Source organism: Delphinapterus leucas, chromosome 15 (genome assembly GCF_059928025.1).
Source record: "Delphinapterus leucas isolate spDelLeu-1000000601 "Yukka" chromosome 15, BTC_Dleu_Yukka2, whole genome shotgun sequence".
Lineage (NCBI taxonomy): Eukaryota > Metazoa > Chordata > Mammalia > Artiodactyla > Monodontidae > Delphinapterus > Delphinapterus leucas.
Window position 1 is genome coordinate 40,806,766 of NC_143143.1, and position 14,000 is coordinate 40,820,765.

Consider the following 14,000-nt stretch of genomic DNA (forward strand, 5'->3'; position numbering starts at 1 on the left):
GTGCAAGCACTTCGCAGATTGCGAGGCAGAAACGTTAACACACGCGCTCCAGAGCTGGTGATGCTGACGAACAGCACCTCTGCAGTTTTGAAGCATACTTCACACGCAAGAAATGTACTTTCTGTAGTCCGTGAAATCGTTTATAAAACGTCCCCCGAATTATATCTGCACAGGGTTCTGCTCTTCTCAGGCACAGTTTCTCAATCCCAGCACTAATGACATTACATCTGGAGAATTCTTCATTGTGAGGCCATCTTGCTTCCTGTAGGAAGTTTATCAGCATCCGGATGCCATGAAAAATGTCTCCAGACAAAGCCAGACTCCCCTGGTGGGGATGGGGGGCAGGCAAAATCACCCCTAGTTGAGAATCTGCATTGTCATAAAAAGTAGCAGTAAAGACGAAACATTTTTCGCCAGATATTAATCGTATATATGTATTCAGTGTACACTGAATGAGTACATTTAGCTCACATTGAAGACAGAGAAGGAACAAGTTATTCCTTGCTCGAGTTTGGTTCTGTCACTGAGTTTTGATTTCTTTGCACAGAAAGCAACAGGAAACAAGACACAAAGGAGTAACAGCATTAAGTAGACACTTCCGCAAATGGTTTATCGTGTCACTTGCTAAAAAGTTTAAACTCTTTCAAAGTACTCTGCTCTATTGCGGAGGTTGTTGCAAATCATGGAAGTGAGGAGAAAATTTTCCCTGTGTTCATTGACTCAGACATTCATTCTGAAATTGTGAGTTAGGGTTGGTCCCTGACGTGGGCAGTGGGGAGAGGCCCAGGCCCTGTAGGATTCCAGAAACACCCATCTCTCTTTATGAATAGCTCACTTCCCCAGCATGACTCCTCGCTGTCTAATAAAAGCAGCAAGTAGGATATGAAAGGAAGAAATGTTGATAAAAATATCCCCGTCTGTCTCCCCCTTTCTTCCTACTCCAGGGAGGATGTATGGAGCCGATGACTTTTTACCGGTCCTGACCTATGTCATAGCCCAGTGCGACATGTTGGAACTGGACACAGAGATTGAGTACATGATGGAACTCCTGGACCCATCCCTGTTACACGGAGAAGGTAACAGGCTTTTGAAGAAGTGGGAGGATCTGGGTGCTTTTCTTCGGTTTCATTTTCTTTAAATTGAAGTTCACGTGACATAAAATTACCATTTTAAAGGGAACAATTCAGTAGCATTTAATGCATTCACAATCTGGGGCAATCCTCCACCTCTTTCCAGCTCCAAAACATTTTCATCCCCGAAAATAAAACCCCAGGCCCATTTGGCACTTATATGGGTGCTTTTTTGACATCTTCAGGGGTAATGGCCGTTTTAGTTTTGTTCATTTATAAGAATGTGCTGACTTTTTTTTTTCAGATTACAAAAGTAATACATGTTCATCGCAGAAAATTTGGAAAAGTCAGAAAAACACACAAAAATGCAACCCTGCCATAGTTATACTTCACTGAGATTGGTTAAGTGCAATAAGAAATACCTTTCAGTAGAATAAATGCAATTTTTTAGAAGAAATGTTTTCTTTGATTCCAAGGGGAAGCTATAAACTTTCGTTGGAGAATAATTCCACTGCTGGCACAACCGCCCGCTGTCAGCGAATCGGACAAAGCCCTGTCTTTTGTTTTCATCTTTATTTTTTAAATTTGGTTTTCAAGACGAAAACGGCATTAATTTCCTTTTCTATTTAAAAAAATAGAATCTGCTCATCATTAACATAAAACTACAGAGGAGTAAAATCTGGGCGGTTTGCTTTCGATTTACTTTGTCCGTTCAGTCTCCTTTTTTTTTTTTTTTTATAGTGCTGCAATGAACATTGTGGTATATGACTCTTTTTTTTTTTTTTACATCTTTATTGGAGTATAATTGCTTTACAATGGTGTGTTAGTTTCTGCTTTATAACAAAGTGAATCAGTTAATACATATACATATGTTCCCATATCTCTTCCCTCTTGCGTCTCCCTCCCTCCCACCCTCCCTATCCCACCCCTCTAGGTGGTCACAGAGCCCCGAGCTGATTTCCTATGCTATGCGGCTGCTTCCCACTAGCTAGCTATTTTACGTTTGGTAGTGTATATACGTCCATGCCACTCTCTCGCTTTGTCACAGCTCACCCTTCCCTCTCCCCATATCCTCAAGTCCATTCTCTAGTAGGTCTGTGTCTTTATTCCAGTCTCCTTCTTGTATCCACATGTCTTCGTGGGAATTCCTCTCCTTACACATTTATCACAGAAATAATTGGGGTGTTTGTCACTGTGATGCACAGGCTTGGAATAACTAGGACTCTTGTGTGACCTTGTCTTCTTAAAGGGGAGCAGATCGGAGCCTATTCATCCTGGTGCATCCTGACAGTCCATTTCCATGTGTCCCTGTTGGAGCCCAGCTAGACCCTGAGTGATGAATTGTTGCATAACATGTTTTCTCTCCAGTGAGCTTTAGTCTGGGCTTGAGTAAAAAGGCCCATCCACGTGCTCATGGGATTCCCCAGGGAATGCATCATCCCAGGATTTTCCCTGGAGGAAACTGCAGTGCAGTGTCACCCCCGAGTGTGTACATTCGTTTACTAAGTCCCCCGCGCCTGGCTTTCGTTCAGAGTGTCTGACCTCCAGGGAGCCCTGAGGGTCCCCCTTCCGTCCCTGTAGGGACAATGCTGACTCCGGACCAGTGATGAATATCTTCATCCTGTGAGTGAGCCTCTCCATCCCTTTACCTCTCCCCCATTTATCTCCCCTCATCAATATTCACGACGCTAGGCCAGACCCTCTGGCCAGACCCTGCCAGGAGCATTCCTCCCCTGCCCGGCCCTGGGATTTCCAGAAGGGTTCGAGAAGCATGTGGCTCTGTCCAGGGACTAAGAGGAAACATACATCTGTCTCTGTCCCATGCTTTCCTTTCTTCCACTGCGTTATTATTATAATTTTATATGCATCTGAGATTTTTTTGAGCTTCAGTCATATTTAATTCTAGTAAAAAGTGTGCTGAACTCTTGGGGCTTTGGGGGAAGGGCATGCCAGTTTCCCTCAGAAAATTACCATTCTGCTGCTGACAGAGTGAGTGTGCTTAGGACAAACATACACTTACATCATGTGGCCTGAGGGTCGAGACAGCCACTTCCTGCCACCTTTCCCATCGTTTCCCCGGAGCGAGGCACTGCCCTGGCCACTATGTCGGTGACGGATGGGGCGGGTGGCAGTCCTCAACTCCAGGAATCACAGAGAGAGACAAGGACCCAGCTAGCAAAACTACAGCGTAGCCGGCAAGCTCGGGTTTTCACTAGAGCCTGCCTCCACTCAGCCGTGTCCTGGTTTCTCGGCCTGCTTCCTGGGAGAGCAGGGCGGCCCCGTCGGGTGGCCGTGGTTGCAGACCAGGCCCGCCTCTCAGACCGGAGCTCTGCAGTCTGGGAGGAAGAGGCAGCCAAGCAGAGATGCACTGCTGGTCCAGCCCTGCATCCTGCCCTACTGCCCAAAACCCTCTTTGGTTTGCGGGACGACAGCCCACATCTGTTTTCTGCTGTTTAAGCAGGTAGTTTCATTTGCGGAAAAAGCGTCATGGAATCCCTTTTACGTGCACAGCCCTGCTGGCAGGGTTAGAGTTTTGCAGAAATTTAAACCTTCCTATAATTGCATCCACATGTTTCAAAGTGTGGTCAGTTTTGTGCTTCCAGCATTTGGAGTTTTCTCCATAGCGGCCTGAACTTTGAGCCGTGGAGTCTAAAATTTGGCGTTCAGAGGAAACAGTCCCCCCCCAAACTCAACTGTCATAGTCCCTCCAAGTCCGAGTTCCAATCCTGACACCTCCACAAGCCTCTCTTAAGTATTAAGTCCATATTGGTTTCTCCTGAAATCCTCTGTGTGGCATTTAAATTCCATGCTACTGAGTTTCCCACTCAATCATGTGATTTGTTCATGGGGAAAATATTTACTAAAAATCAGCCACTCAAAGCGCTGTACTCCAGATCTCTGCCAGCGACCTGAAAGCCACAAAAGTGTGTTTCTTTCTCAGTATGAGTCACAGGGGGGCGTTCAGCTCGTTTCCTAGATGGTGGACCAGTTGCCATCTTGAATGTTGTCACCTGTTGACCAGAGAGAAAGTTCTCCAGGGTCTTGTGTTAGCAGCTAAATACTTTGGCCATGAAAGAGATACTTGCAGACAAAACTTTTAAACCACAACTAACTTCCGGTCCCTGCATGAATAAACCACCAATGTCCATTTTCTTTAATACATTTATAAAGCAGGGACTCTGATTCTAATTTTTACAAACCCACCCCCGCTCTGTACCTGGCTCACGGTGGAGATTCGATAGGTATTTGGACAAAGAAATGTCTCTCAATTGATGATGTGCTGTGCCCATTTAGGGAATTTGTAATAAATGTTTGGGGCGCCCCCTAGTGTTTCTCTAGCACACAGCTTACAAGTTTCAGGAAGGCACCTAATTATAGTTTAAGACCAAACTGTGAACACATTTATGTCTCTCAGAGTGTTGTAAATCTTTTTAACACTCCCCCAAACATAAGACATCGTTCCCAAATGCACCAGCAAAGGGACATCACTTGCTTTTCCTTGTAAATTACTCTTTCCTAAATGTCGCGTTATGAGAGTCCCCAGGGAAGGGTAAGAAAGGGAATCAGGAGGGAGAAGTTATTTTGAAGAATCCATATTGTCGTGAGCACACATGTATACTGTGTATTCCTTTCAAAGTGTATAGTTTACTCAAAATTTAGAAAAGAGTAATTCCTAAAGGAAAAGCCCCAAAGCAGGTGTTGCCAGAAGTAGGTGGATTCCTGTTCCTGTACTAAAGGGTTCTGGCCTCAGAAAGGTGGACCCTGCCGCCCTCACACGCCTCCCCACCTGCATCAGGCCCCAGCACCCTGACCTTTTCTGGCAAAGCATTTTCACAATTGTGCTTAGATAATAGAGATTCTGTGTGTCTCACCCGTTGGAATGGAAATTCCATCAGGGAAAGCAGGGCATGGTCCGCGGTGGGCGGTGGCCCAGGCCTGGGTCAGCCGTACATCCACGGAGACGGATGCAGGAATGGATGGGTTAGGATGTGCTCTCATGCGGTCCCTCAAGGAAATGCACGCGGAAGAGAAGGAGAAAATGCCGAACCGGACCTCCAACACGGTGGGCCCCCAACTGTTGTCCAACTGGTAAACCCCTGGAGAACTCATTCTTTCCACCCTTTCCAGGAGGCTACTACCTGACCAGCGCCTACGGAGCACTTTCCCTGATAAAGAATTTCCAGGAAGAGCAGGCAGCGAGACTGCTGAGCTCTGAGGCCAGGGACACCCTGAGGCAGTGGCACAAGCGGAGGACCACCAACCGGACCATCCCCTCAGTGGACGACTTTCAGGTACGTGGCCGGCCGGCGGTGGGGACAGACTCCTGCTGCTTCCTTTGTCCTTGGGAAGCAGAGCTGGCTCATGGCGCACGCAGCTCAGGGCACCCGAGGGCCTCCCTTCGTCGGACCATCTGGTGGAAGAGGGATATTTTAAACCACCCTCTGACCTTGTTGTTTCACTTCTCTGTTTTCCTTAAATTAACAGAATATATATATATGTGTGTGTGTGGATTTGGCCCAAGTTTTGCTGCCCTTAAGAAATCAGAGTCAAGTTAGGGCAGGATTTCCTCCAGAACGTCCAGCGTGGATACTGCCCACCTGAGCGCACAGGAAGCTGGAAGGAAGGATGCTCTCAGCACAGGTGGCAGATGGGGGACTGGGAGGTGGAAGCAGCCATGTGAGGCCCTGCACTTGACCTGGTCTCTCTGAGAAGAGGGACACCTCTCCTCTTTCATCTCGCCACCCCCCAAAACAGAAGACCCCAGCATCTCATCAGCAGCGTCAGCTCTGGCAGCTGGTCAGGGCCAGAGTTGAAGAGCGAGCATCTGGGCCAGGTCCTGCCTGGATCCCCTTCCAGAATTTTCTGTGCCCCTGAGCTGGTCCCTGGGAAGGCGGGTTCCCACAGAGCTCGCTTCCTAGAGAGGAGAGGCAGGTTGAGGCTATAGAAATCTTGACCCAACACAGGAACGCTTGATTTGCTCACAGTCTATGAAACGATGAGTAAGTCTGCAAACGTCTTCAGATAATATTTCAAAAGTTTCAAATAGAATTGTAAACCCCGACCGTGCTTTGTGTCCACGTGCCACGTGGTGAATTTCCAAGCAGGACAGATTTGCTCCACGTCCAGATTCACCTTCCTTGCCCTTTTTGCCTTTTTAATGCTCTGAAAACACTCAAAAGATACATTTGGTTTAAAGCCACCCATCGTGGAAAGGCAAGGTCAGCAAGGTTTTCTCCAAGATAGGAAGGAGTGTTCCCAGAAATTCCTTCCCGGGCGCATAAACCTAAGGGGCGAGAAGGCATCCTGTACGCCCCCCACCCCTTGGACTGTTGAAGAACCGTCCACGTGTTGAGCGATTTAGCATCCGCAGGCCCTTGGAATGTGGCGACTGTTGGCCATCTGGGGAGGAGGTTCCTAAGGCCACACAGCCTCTGGGGAGAAGCACGGAGGAAGGGAAAGAAGAAGGGATAAAAACGCATCCTTCCACCTCCCCACCTGCCATTAGCCCCTTCCCCTGGTCCCCTCTCTCCATCTGGAGCTTCTAACCTAGAACCCCCAGAGTCCATGCCTTGTGCACACCCCTCCCCACTGGCCTCGCTCACCTCAGAGATGCACATCTTCTAAGAACAGACCCAAGATGGGAATTGCCAACACTCAGCTTGGCTGTAGAAGCCAAAGCCAGGAAGCAAAGCTGCACTTGGAACTCCTAAGTCAGAGTCACAGACACACACATCTGCTCACCCTGGAGAGGCAGCACACCTCACCTCAGTGGTCAAGACGCCAGAACACTGGCGCTGCCACTCACTCACTATGTGGCCTTGGGCAAGTTCCTTAACCTCTCTGTGCCTCAGTTTCTTCACTGGTCAAACAGGGATAGTGTAGGCCTCCTTCACAAGGTTTTTTTTAGGAGCCAGTAAGTACATGCATACCATGTGCAGGCCGTGTGCTGAGGGGGCGGTATGGGAGAGGAGGGGTTGGTGAAACCGGGCATGTGTGTACCCGAAGGTGCCCTCTAATGTTCCAGTTCAAGAGCGTCGGTGTTACCATCCGTGTGCCGGGTGCACTGGCCTTCCCAAGAGCTCTCTTTTCTATCACCTGAGGAAACCCTCAGGGTAACCATGTAGGACCCCCGGCAGAGAGCCCCACTCCCCATTACTCCTGAGTAGGGCGGCCAGATTTCGAAAAGGAAGATGTATTTGTCTTCTGTCTGAAAATCAGATTTAACTGGGCGTTCCCTATTTTACCTGGTAACCCCACTCCTGAGGAAGTAGAACTGCAGAATGACCCAGGGCCACAGAATCTCAGAGAGCCGGGCAGGAGCCTGGGATGCCCCGCACCTCGTCCGGGCCCCAGGTCTGTTCTGTTCCGTGAAGCTGCTCGCCTGGTACTGCTCACGATGCAGGGCCTGCAGACACCCCTCAGCCTGCAGCCCCCATCTCCACGGCACCGCCCTGCATCTCCCAGGCCTTTCCACAGAATCCACAACCCCTGCCGACTTTCCCACACAGCAGTCAGAGCCACCTTGTGTTGGGCTGAACCGTGTGAAATTGCCAGTGGGGGAGGGGAAGGATGGTCAACCGTCCGCAGTATTTCGTGGTGCAGCCTAACGCCATCGCCCCTGCTTAGGCTTCATAAAAAGGAGTGCAAAGCGAACAGAACGTGTGCTCTGGTGTCTACATATGTTAATGTGTCTCCTGCTGCTGACTCCTGGCTCTTCTGACATTTGGTTGGTTTTTCAAACTGGGAATAAAATAAACCCGTCAGATCTGGTTGACACTCTTAACCAGGGATTTCTCAGCCCAGCTTTATGAGAGAGACTGAAGGGTGAGAGCAGGGCTGAACGGACTTCCTCCCGCTCCTTGTATTGGGGATGAATTAAAGTCCATACAGTTGTGCTCCCCACCATCCCGTTTCACATCAGCCTCTTTCCCTGTACTTGGGGGGCCTCGTGTCCTGACCCTGGACGTCCCGGCGAGGCTCACCTGTGAGGCCTCTCCCTGGCGTCCCCAGGCTCACCTGCACCATCTCGCTTCCTCTTCTGACGCCGCCCCTGCACCTCTCTTTCCACCTGCAGAATTACCTCCGGGTTGCATTCCAAGATGTCAACAGTGGCTGCACGGGAAAGACCCTCCTTGTGAGGCCTTACGTCACCACAGAGGACGTGTGTCAGCTCTGTGCCGAGAAGTTCAAGGTGGCCGACCCCGAGGAGTACAGCCTCTTCCTCTTTGTGGACGAAACGTGGCAGCAGCTGGCAGAGGACACATACCCTCAGAAAATCAAGGCCGAGCTGCACAGCCGGCCACAGTCCCACGTCTTCCACTTTGTCTACAAGCGCATCAAGAAGGATCCTTATGGCGTCATCTTCCAGAACGGGGAAGAAGAGCTCACTGCCTCCTAGGAGACACGCGAGGCTTCCCAGTGGTGCATCCAAAGAGCGGAGTTAGGAACCTGGCCTCTGGCTTCCACGTGCTTGTGCTTGCAAAGCAGTCACCTCCTTGGGGTCCGCTCGGTTCAGTGACGGAGCCATCCACAGGCCGACTTGGCCAAGGGCACCTTTAGCCACGACGCCCAAGCACAGTAGCTGAGGTTCCTGAAACAGTAGGATCCGTCCTTCAGAGATGGAGAACTGCATCTGCTGGTTCAGGTGTCCCGAGATCGTTTGCTGCCTACCCCCAGCCAGTTACAGGGTTGGCTCATGTGTATGTATACGTACTGAGTAAACATTTAAGGTACAAGCTCTTCTCTTGAGTTCAACAGCAGGCGTTTGACAAGACTGTCCGATGCAGTGCATCAAGGACCTCTCAGTTCAGTGGGTGCCTCCATCCTTTCCTTCCTTTCTTCTTCTTCTTCTTTTTTTTTTTTTTTTTTTACGAAGAGCCTTTGCGTTTTTATATATTTCATAGAAATTTTTATAGCAGTTGCAGGTAAACTGTCGGGATTGGTTTTTAAAATATTTTTGTAACTTTAAGATATTCTATAATTATGCATGTGATTTTAACATTTAATATGCAAAAAGAAATCTCTTGCTGGATTTGAGAGTATTGCATTTTAAAAGTCTCTCTTCTGTAACTGGACGTTTGAGCAACTTTGTGGGGAGAGACTGCTGGGTTTCTTACAGCGATGTATTACTGACACTGGCCACAGAATGCCTTTGAAAATCCAACGTACTGTTATTACCTTGTTCACGCTCAGTGGTATCGCGTTGTTTTGTGTTTTCACCAAGTGGTGCTGGGGATCAGGAAAGAAATGAATGTAGAGAGAGGTCGAGAGGGAAATACAGACTCTAACAGAGGACTAAGGGGTGGAGTCTGCTGGTTCAGACTCCTTGAAGGAAGTGGGAAAAGGAGATAAAAGGAACCACCTACGCTGAAAATACTGTAAATATGCAGTGAGATTTGCAAAATCTGTCCCATGTTATTTGCTTTCGGAAGCAATTTTGAAAACCCCACGAGGGAAAAAAAAGAAATAAGAACACCGCTTTTTGTTTCCTTTTCCACATAAATCAAAACTAACAGCATCAAATTATTTTGGGCAGAAACCATGTATTGTGAGTTTCATTGAGTTAAATAAATGCCATTTGGAAAGGAGTTTGCAAATGCACCAAAAAGCCCATCTGTGTTGTAGAATGTGTGGCGGAAGTTAAATTTCTGTTTTACGAAACCTGTTTGGGCGGGGCCTGGGGAGGGGCGGTTTGCACAGAGGATGAGGGTCTCGTATCAACATAACAAAGGTAGTTACAAAAACATGTTATTGTACTGTGTAAGGATGCGTAGTCATCTAATTTTGTTGGCTTTGTACCTTGTACCTTTTTAAGCTTTTGCTGTACATCTGGAACCCTCAACACATACTGTGTTGTACTTCCTTTTGTAAATGATTTTTTTAATGGAATTTTGCACATAATACATTGTAATACTGTGCGATAATCATGTGTGAAAATAATTCTTGAAATATTCTTCAGTTGTCTTTTTCCTTTGAGAAGCAGAATGTGATTTTGCACCAGAGAATGTTATGTAAATCTGGAACCCACGCCAGTGTTTGTGGCTAGATAATCCATAGAGAGGAAACAGAAAAGTTGAAATTTTTTCACCAAGCTCATGTTCTGACAGGAGCAGAAGGAAAAGAACGTGTTCTAACCTGAAAGGATTCGGTGTTATCTGGGACAGTCCTTGGCTTAGTTGGACCAAGAGAACATCACAGCTAATCAGAAGAGCCCTGCAGACACCCCGCCCTGGTCTTTTTTTTTTTTTTTTTTATGTAACCTCTCAAGTGCCCCAGCTGAAAGTTCAGGGCTGTTTCAAAATCAGCATGGCAGAGGCTGGCCTATTCCTGGTGCTTGGCAATGGCTTGATAGGTCCTTGTTGACTGAACGAACTTTCTAACCCGTCAGTAGGATGGATGCTTAAAGATCAGAACTGTGGCTGAGCCGACTGCCTGCTTTGCATATTTACAATGAATTCAGAGTGACAATTCAGTCCCTGTAGTTTAAGGTCATCATGCTCTCCTTGTCCTCCGAAGTCAGTACACTGCTGACTTAAAGCAGGTCACTGTGCCTGAATGGGAGACAGCCGGAGTAAACTTCAGTGAGATCAAAATAGGACGCTAGTGTGAGCAGAAGAAAACATCACAAGACAGCCCCTGGTTTTGTCGTTGGGCAATGTTTCCATGCTAAAGTTACAGCTTCACATGCGTCTTCGCTTTTTTCCCCACGCCAACATTTCTCACTTCTCAAATTGCCAGGAAACAGATTTTGGGGCAGTTTGAAGGAATAAGAGGAGAGTAAAAATATACATGCTGGGTGGAGGGAGAGGAAAATGTATTTCCAAATCTAAAAATATAAAAATTGAATGCCAGCCAGAGGAAAGGATTTCTTTTTTTTTTTTTTTTTTTAATGTTATATGCAGTGCCAAATATTCTCTCCTCGGGGACGCAGAATAGAAATAGAAACTGTTCGAGTAGATCAGTATCGTGTGGAAGTTACAACTTTAGATCTGTAAGGAAACACAGAAGGCAGGAAACCCAACCATGAATGCTTTCATTCATAAATGCGGCTTCACGTCTGCCGGGCATCTCCTACCTCCATCTTTAAGAGACTGGAAATGAGACAGCACTCTGATTATCAACAGCACTGCCTGCTTACTCCCTAAAGTCTGAGAGGAAGGGCTACGTACATGGGACACGGGCATTCTAATCGCCTGGCAGAGTATTTGGTGATAAAATCCTAAAAATCATCATCTTTCAAACCATGCTTGTGATGGTGAATCTGAGACCAAGAGTGTTGTTGGTCATTTAGTGAACCCTGATCAAGTTGGAAATGGGAGAAAATTCACATAACATGGCAGAACCCTAAAGGGATCGTAAAAAAGTCGAAGAGGTGGAGGGAGGAAGATTTGGAGAACACGCTCTTATTTGAAAAAGATGTTTCCCTCCAACGTGGAAGGATGGGTGGCATTTGGCACAAACATTTCCCCCATGGACAGTGACTTTTGTCAGGAAGGTATGCAGGGGAAGTTTATAAAAAATTATTCAGAAAGGTCTGGGCCGATACATTTAATAAAGTAGTACCAAGGGTCTGCCCTCAGACCCCCACCCAGCAGGCACGTGTGCAGGGCGGCAGCTTTGATTGATCTGAAGGGTGGGGGGACGGGGGCCAGACAGCTTCTTGTCTCTCGATGCTAATAACCTAAGCTTCCAGAGTGGAAGTTGCCTGAAAGTTCTGTACGTAATAGACATTTAGAATATCATCATAAGAATGAATCTGAGTATTTCCTTCCACCGAACGCAGATCTGCTGTGGTGGATCCTGGACTCTGTCAGCCTGGAGGGGGAGGCGCTCAGGGCCCGTGGCGGGGAGAGGGACAGTGGCTGGGGTGGGCGGGTAGCGGGGACCAGGCAGGGCTCAGCTCTGGGCTAAGGTTTCCTCCCTGGCGTCTATCGGCCCCCGCGGCCCGCCCTCGGTCCCCTGGGGAATACATCACCTCACACAGCTGAAGGCAGTTCCCCCCCATTTAGCTGCATTCCTCCCCTTCCCTCCCCCAGGACCCTGGGGGGCAGGTTTTTAGGTTTTAATGAGCTGGGCGGGCTCTGGCCTTTCCCTGAGGCCTGTCCACAACACACGCTTCTCCAGGCTTCTCCAGTTGTACCGGAGATGCAGGGTGAGCCAGGTGCCGCCACCTACACCCCGCCCACCCGGTCTGTCCCCAGGGCTCAGTGTTCGCTGGTCCTATTCCCATCAGGTTCTCAGCTTCGGCCGCTTCTTCAGCTCACCTGCAGGCCTTTAAAAGCCCGAAGGCCAGGCTGCCCAGACCATCAGAATCTCTGCACGTGGGACCCAGGCAGCGACTTCTACTGAAACTTCCAAGGTGATTCTACTGTGAAATCGGGGCTGAGAAATACCAGGATAGATCAAGACACAGGTCTTAGGAGAGAAACACACCTGAGAGAGGTAAGACTTTGTCTACAGCCCCTAACGCCTAATCAATTACAGGTTCTTGGTCTTCGTCGGCTGACTTCAGCAAAAGACCATGGAAAATGTACTCGTAGCATGGCACTGTTCCATGGAAATAGGAAGCAAGCCACATAGATGATTTTAAATTTTCTAGTAGCCACGTTAAAAAAAAGAAGAAAAACAAATGGGTGAAATCAAGAGCACTATATTACAGTATTACTAATTATTTTATTTTAGTAATCTATTTTATTATTTAACCCATGCTATCCCAAATATAATATTTCAACAATTAATCAATCAAAAACATTAGAGGTATTTTACACTAATTTTTTTTCATCATCTCCAAAATCTTGTGTGTATTGGGCACTTACGTCACGTCTCAGTAGCCAGATGTCGAATGCTCAGCAGCCACGGGTGACTGGTGGCTGCTATGTTGGAGAGTGCGGTTCTAGCAAATTAACTAGGAATGACTTAAGAAACTGAAAAAATACAGTTATCGGTGCATATAAAATAAAACCACGTCACAGCCTCCTCTCTCCACAAAACACACACATGCGCACTGTCAAACAGGCACCCCTTACCAGCCGAGGTGCTGACGGCATCTCCCTCTTGGCTCCTGCGAGAGCCACGAGGCACTGAATTAATCCATGTGACATCTTAGAACCCGGTACTCCACAGGCACATTGAATATTTGTCGCTATTATCATGAGACAATCAACCTCTTCGAAAGAAAATTTTCCACTGCCGTTGTTTGTTTCTACTGACCCATTCACGTTTTTATCTGCTGGCAAGTTTCTTGTGAAAAAAAGAAAGACAATAACAGGTACTAAGGTTTAATATATATAAGCTATATATATCAATATACATATTATATATATATCGCTATATATTATATATATTAACTATATAAATCTATATTTATATATATTAACTATATATCTGTATATATTATATATATTAACTATATATCAATATACATATATATATTAACTATATATCGATATATATTATATATATTAACTATATGTCTATATATATTATATATATTAACTATATATCAATATACATATATATTAACTATATATCGATATATATTATATATATTAACTATATATCTATATATATTATGTATATTAACTATATATATCAATATACATATTATGTATATTAACTATATATATCAATGTGTATATTATATATTAACTATATATATTATGTGTATATTATGTATTAACTACGTTAATATATATTATATATTAACTATATATCAATGTATATATTATATATAAACTATATAATGTATATATTATATATATTAACTATATGTGTTAATGTATATATTATATATATTAACTATATATGTTTATATATGTGTGTATATATATGTATATATATATTTATATATATATACATACATATATATATACACACACACACACACACACACACATATATATATATATATATATATATATATATAGGGAC

General features: G+C 46.0%; 1 protein-coding gene across 5 annotated transcripts in view; it reads left to right on the forward strand.

Annotated features, from left to right (window-relative positions):
- The window catches only part of RIN2 (Ras and Rab interactor 2), a 102,035-nt gene extending 88,700 nt beyond the window's left edge, over positions 1-13,335 (forward strand). For 3 of the 5 annotated variants that reach the window (XM_030763579.2, XM_089896506.1, XM_022594222.3), the window contains 3 exons: positions 945-1,076; positions 5,199-5,362; positions 8,146-10,329. In XM_030763579.2, coding sequence (XP_030619439.1) covers positions 945-1,076; positions 5,199-5,362; positions 8,146-8,469 — 620 coding nt within the window. In that variant the 3' untranslated portion in view covers positions 8,470-10,329. Of the gene's footprint in view, positions 1-944; positions 1,077-1,374; positions 1,973-5,198; positions 5,363-8,145; positions 10,330-12,303 lie in introns of those variants that run through there. The other 2 variants (XM_089896507.1, XM_089896508.1) reach the window with 2 other exon arrangements.
- The last annotated feature ends 665 nt before the right edge of the window (positions 13,336-14,000 follow it).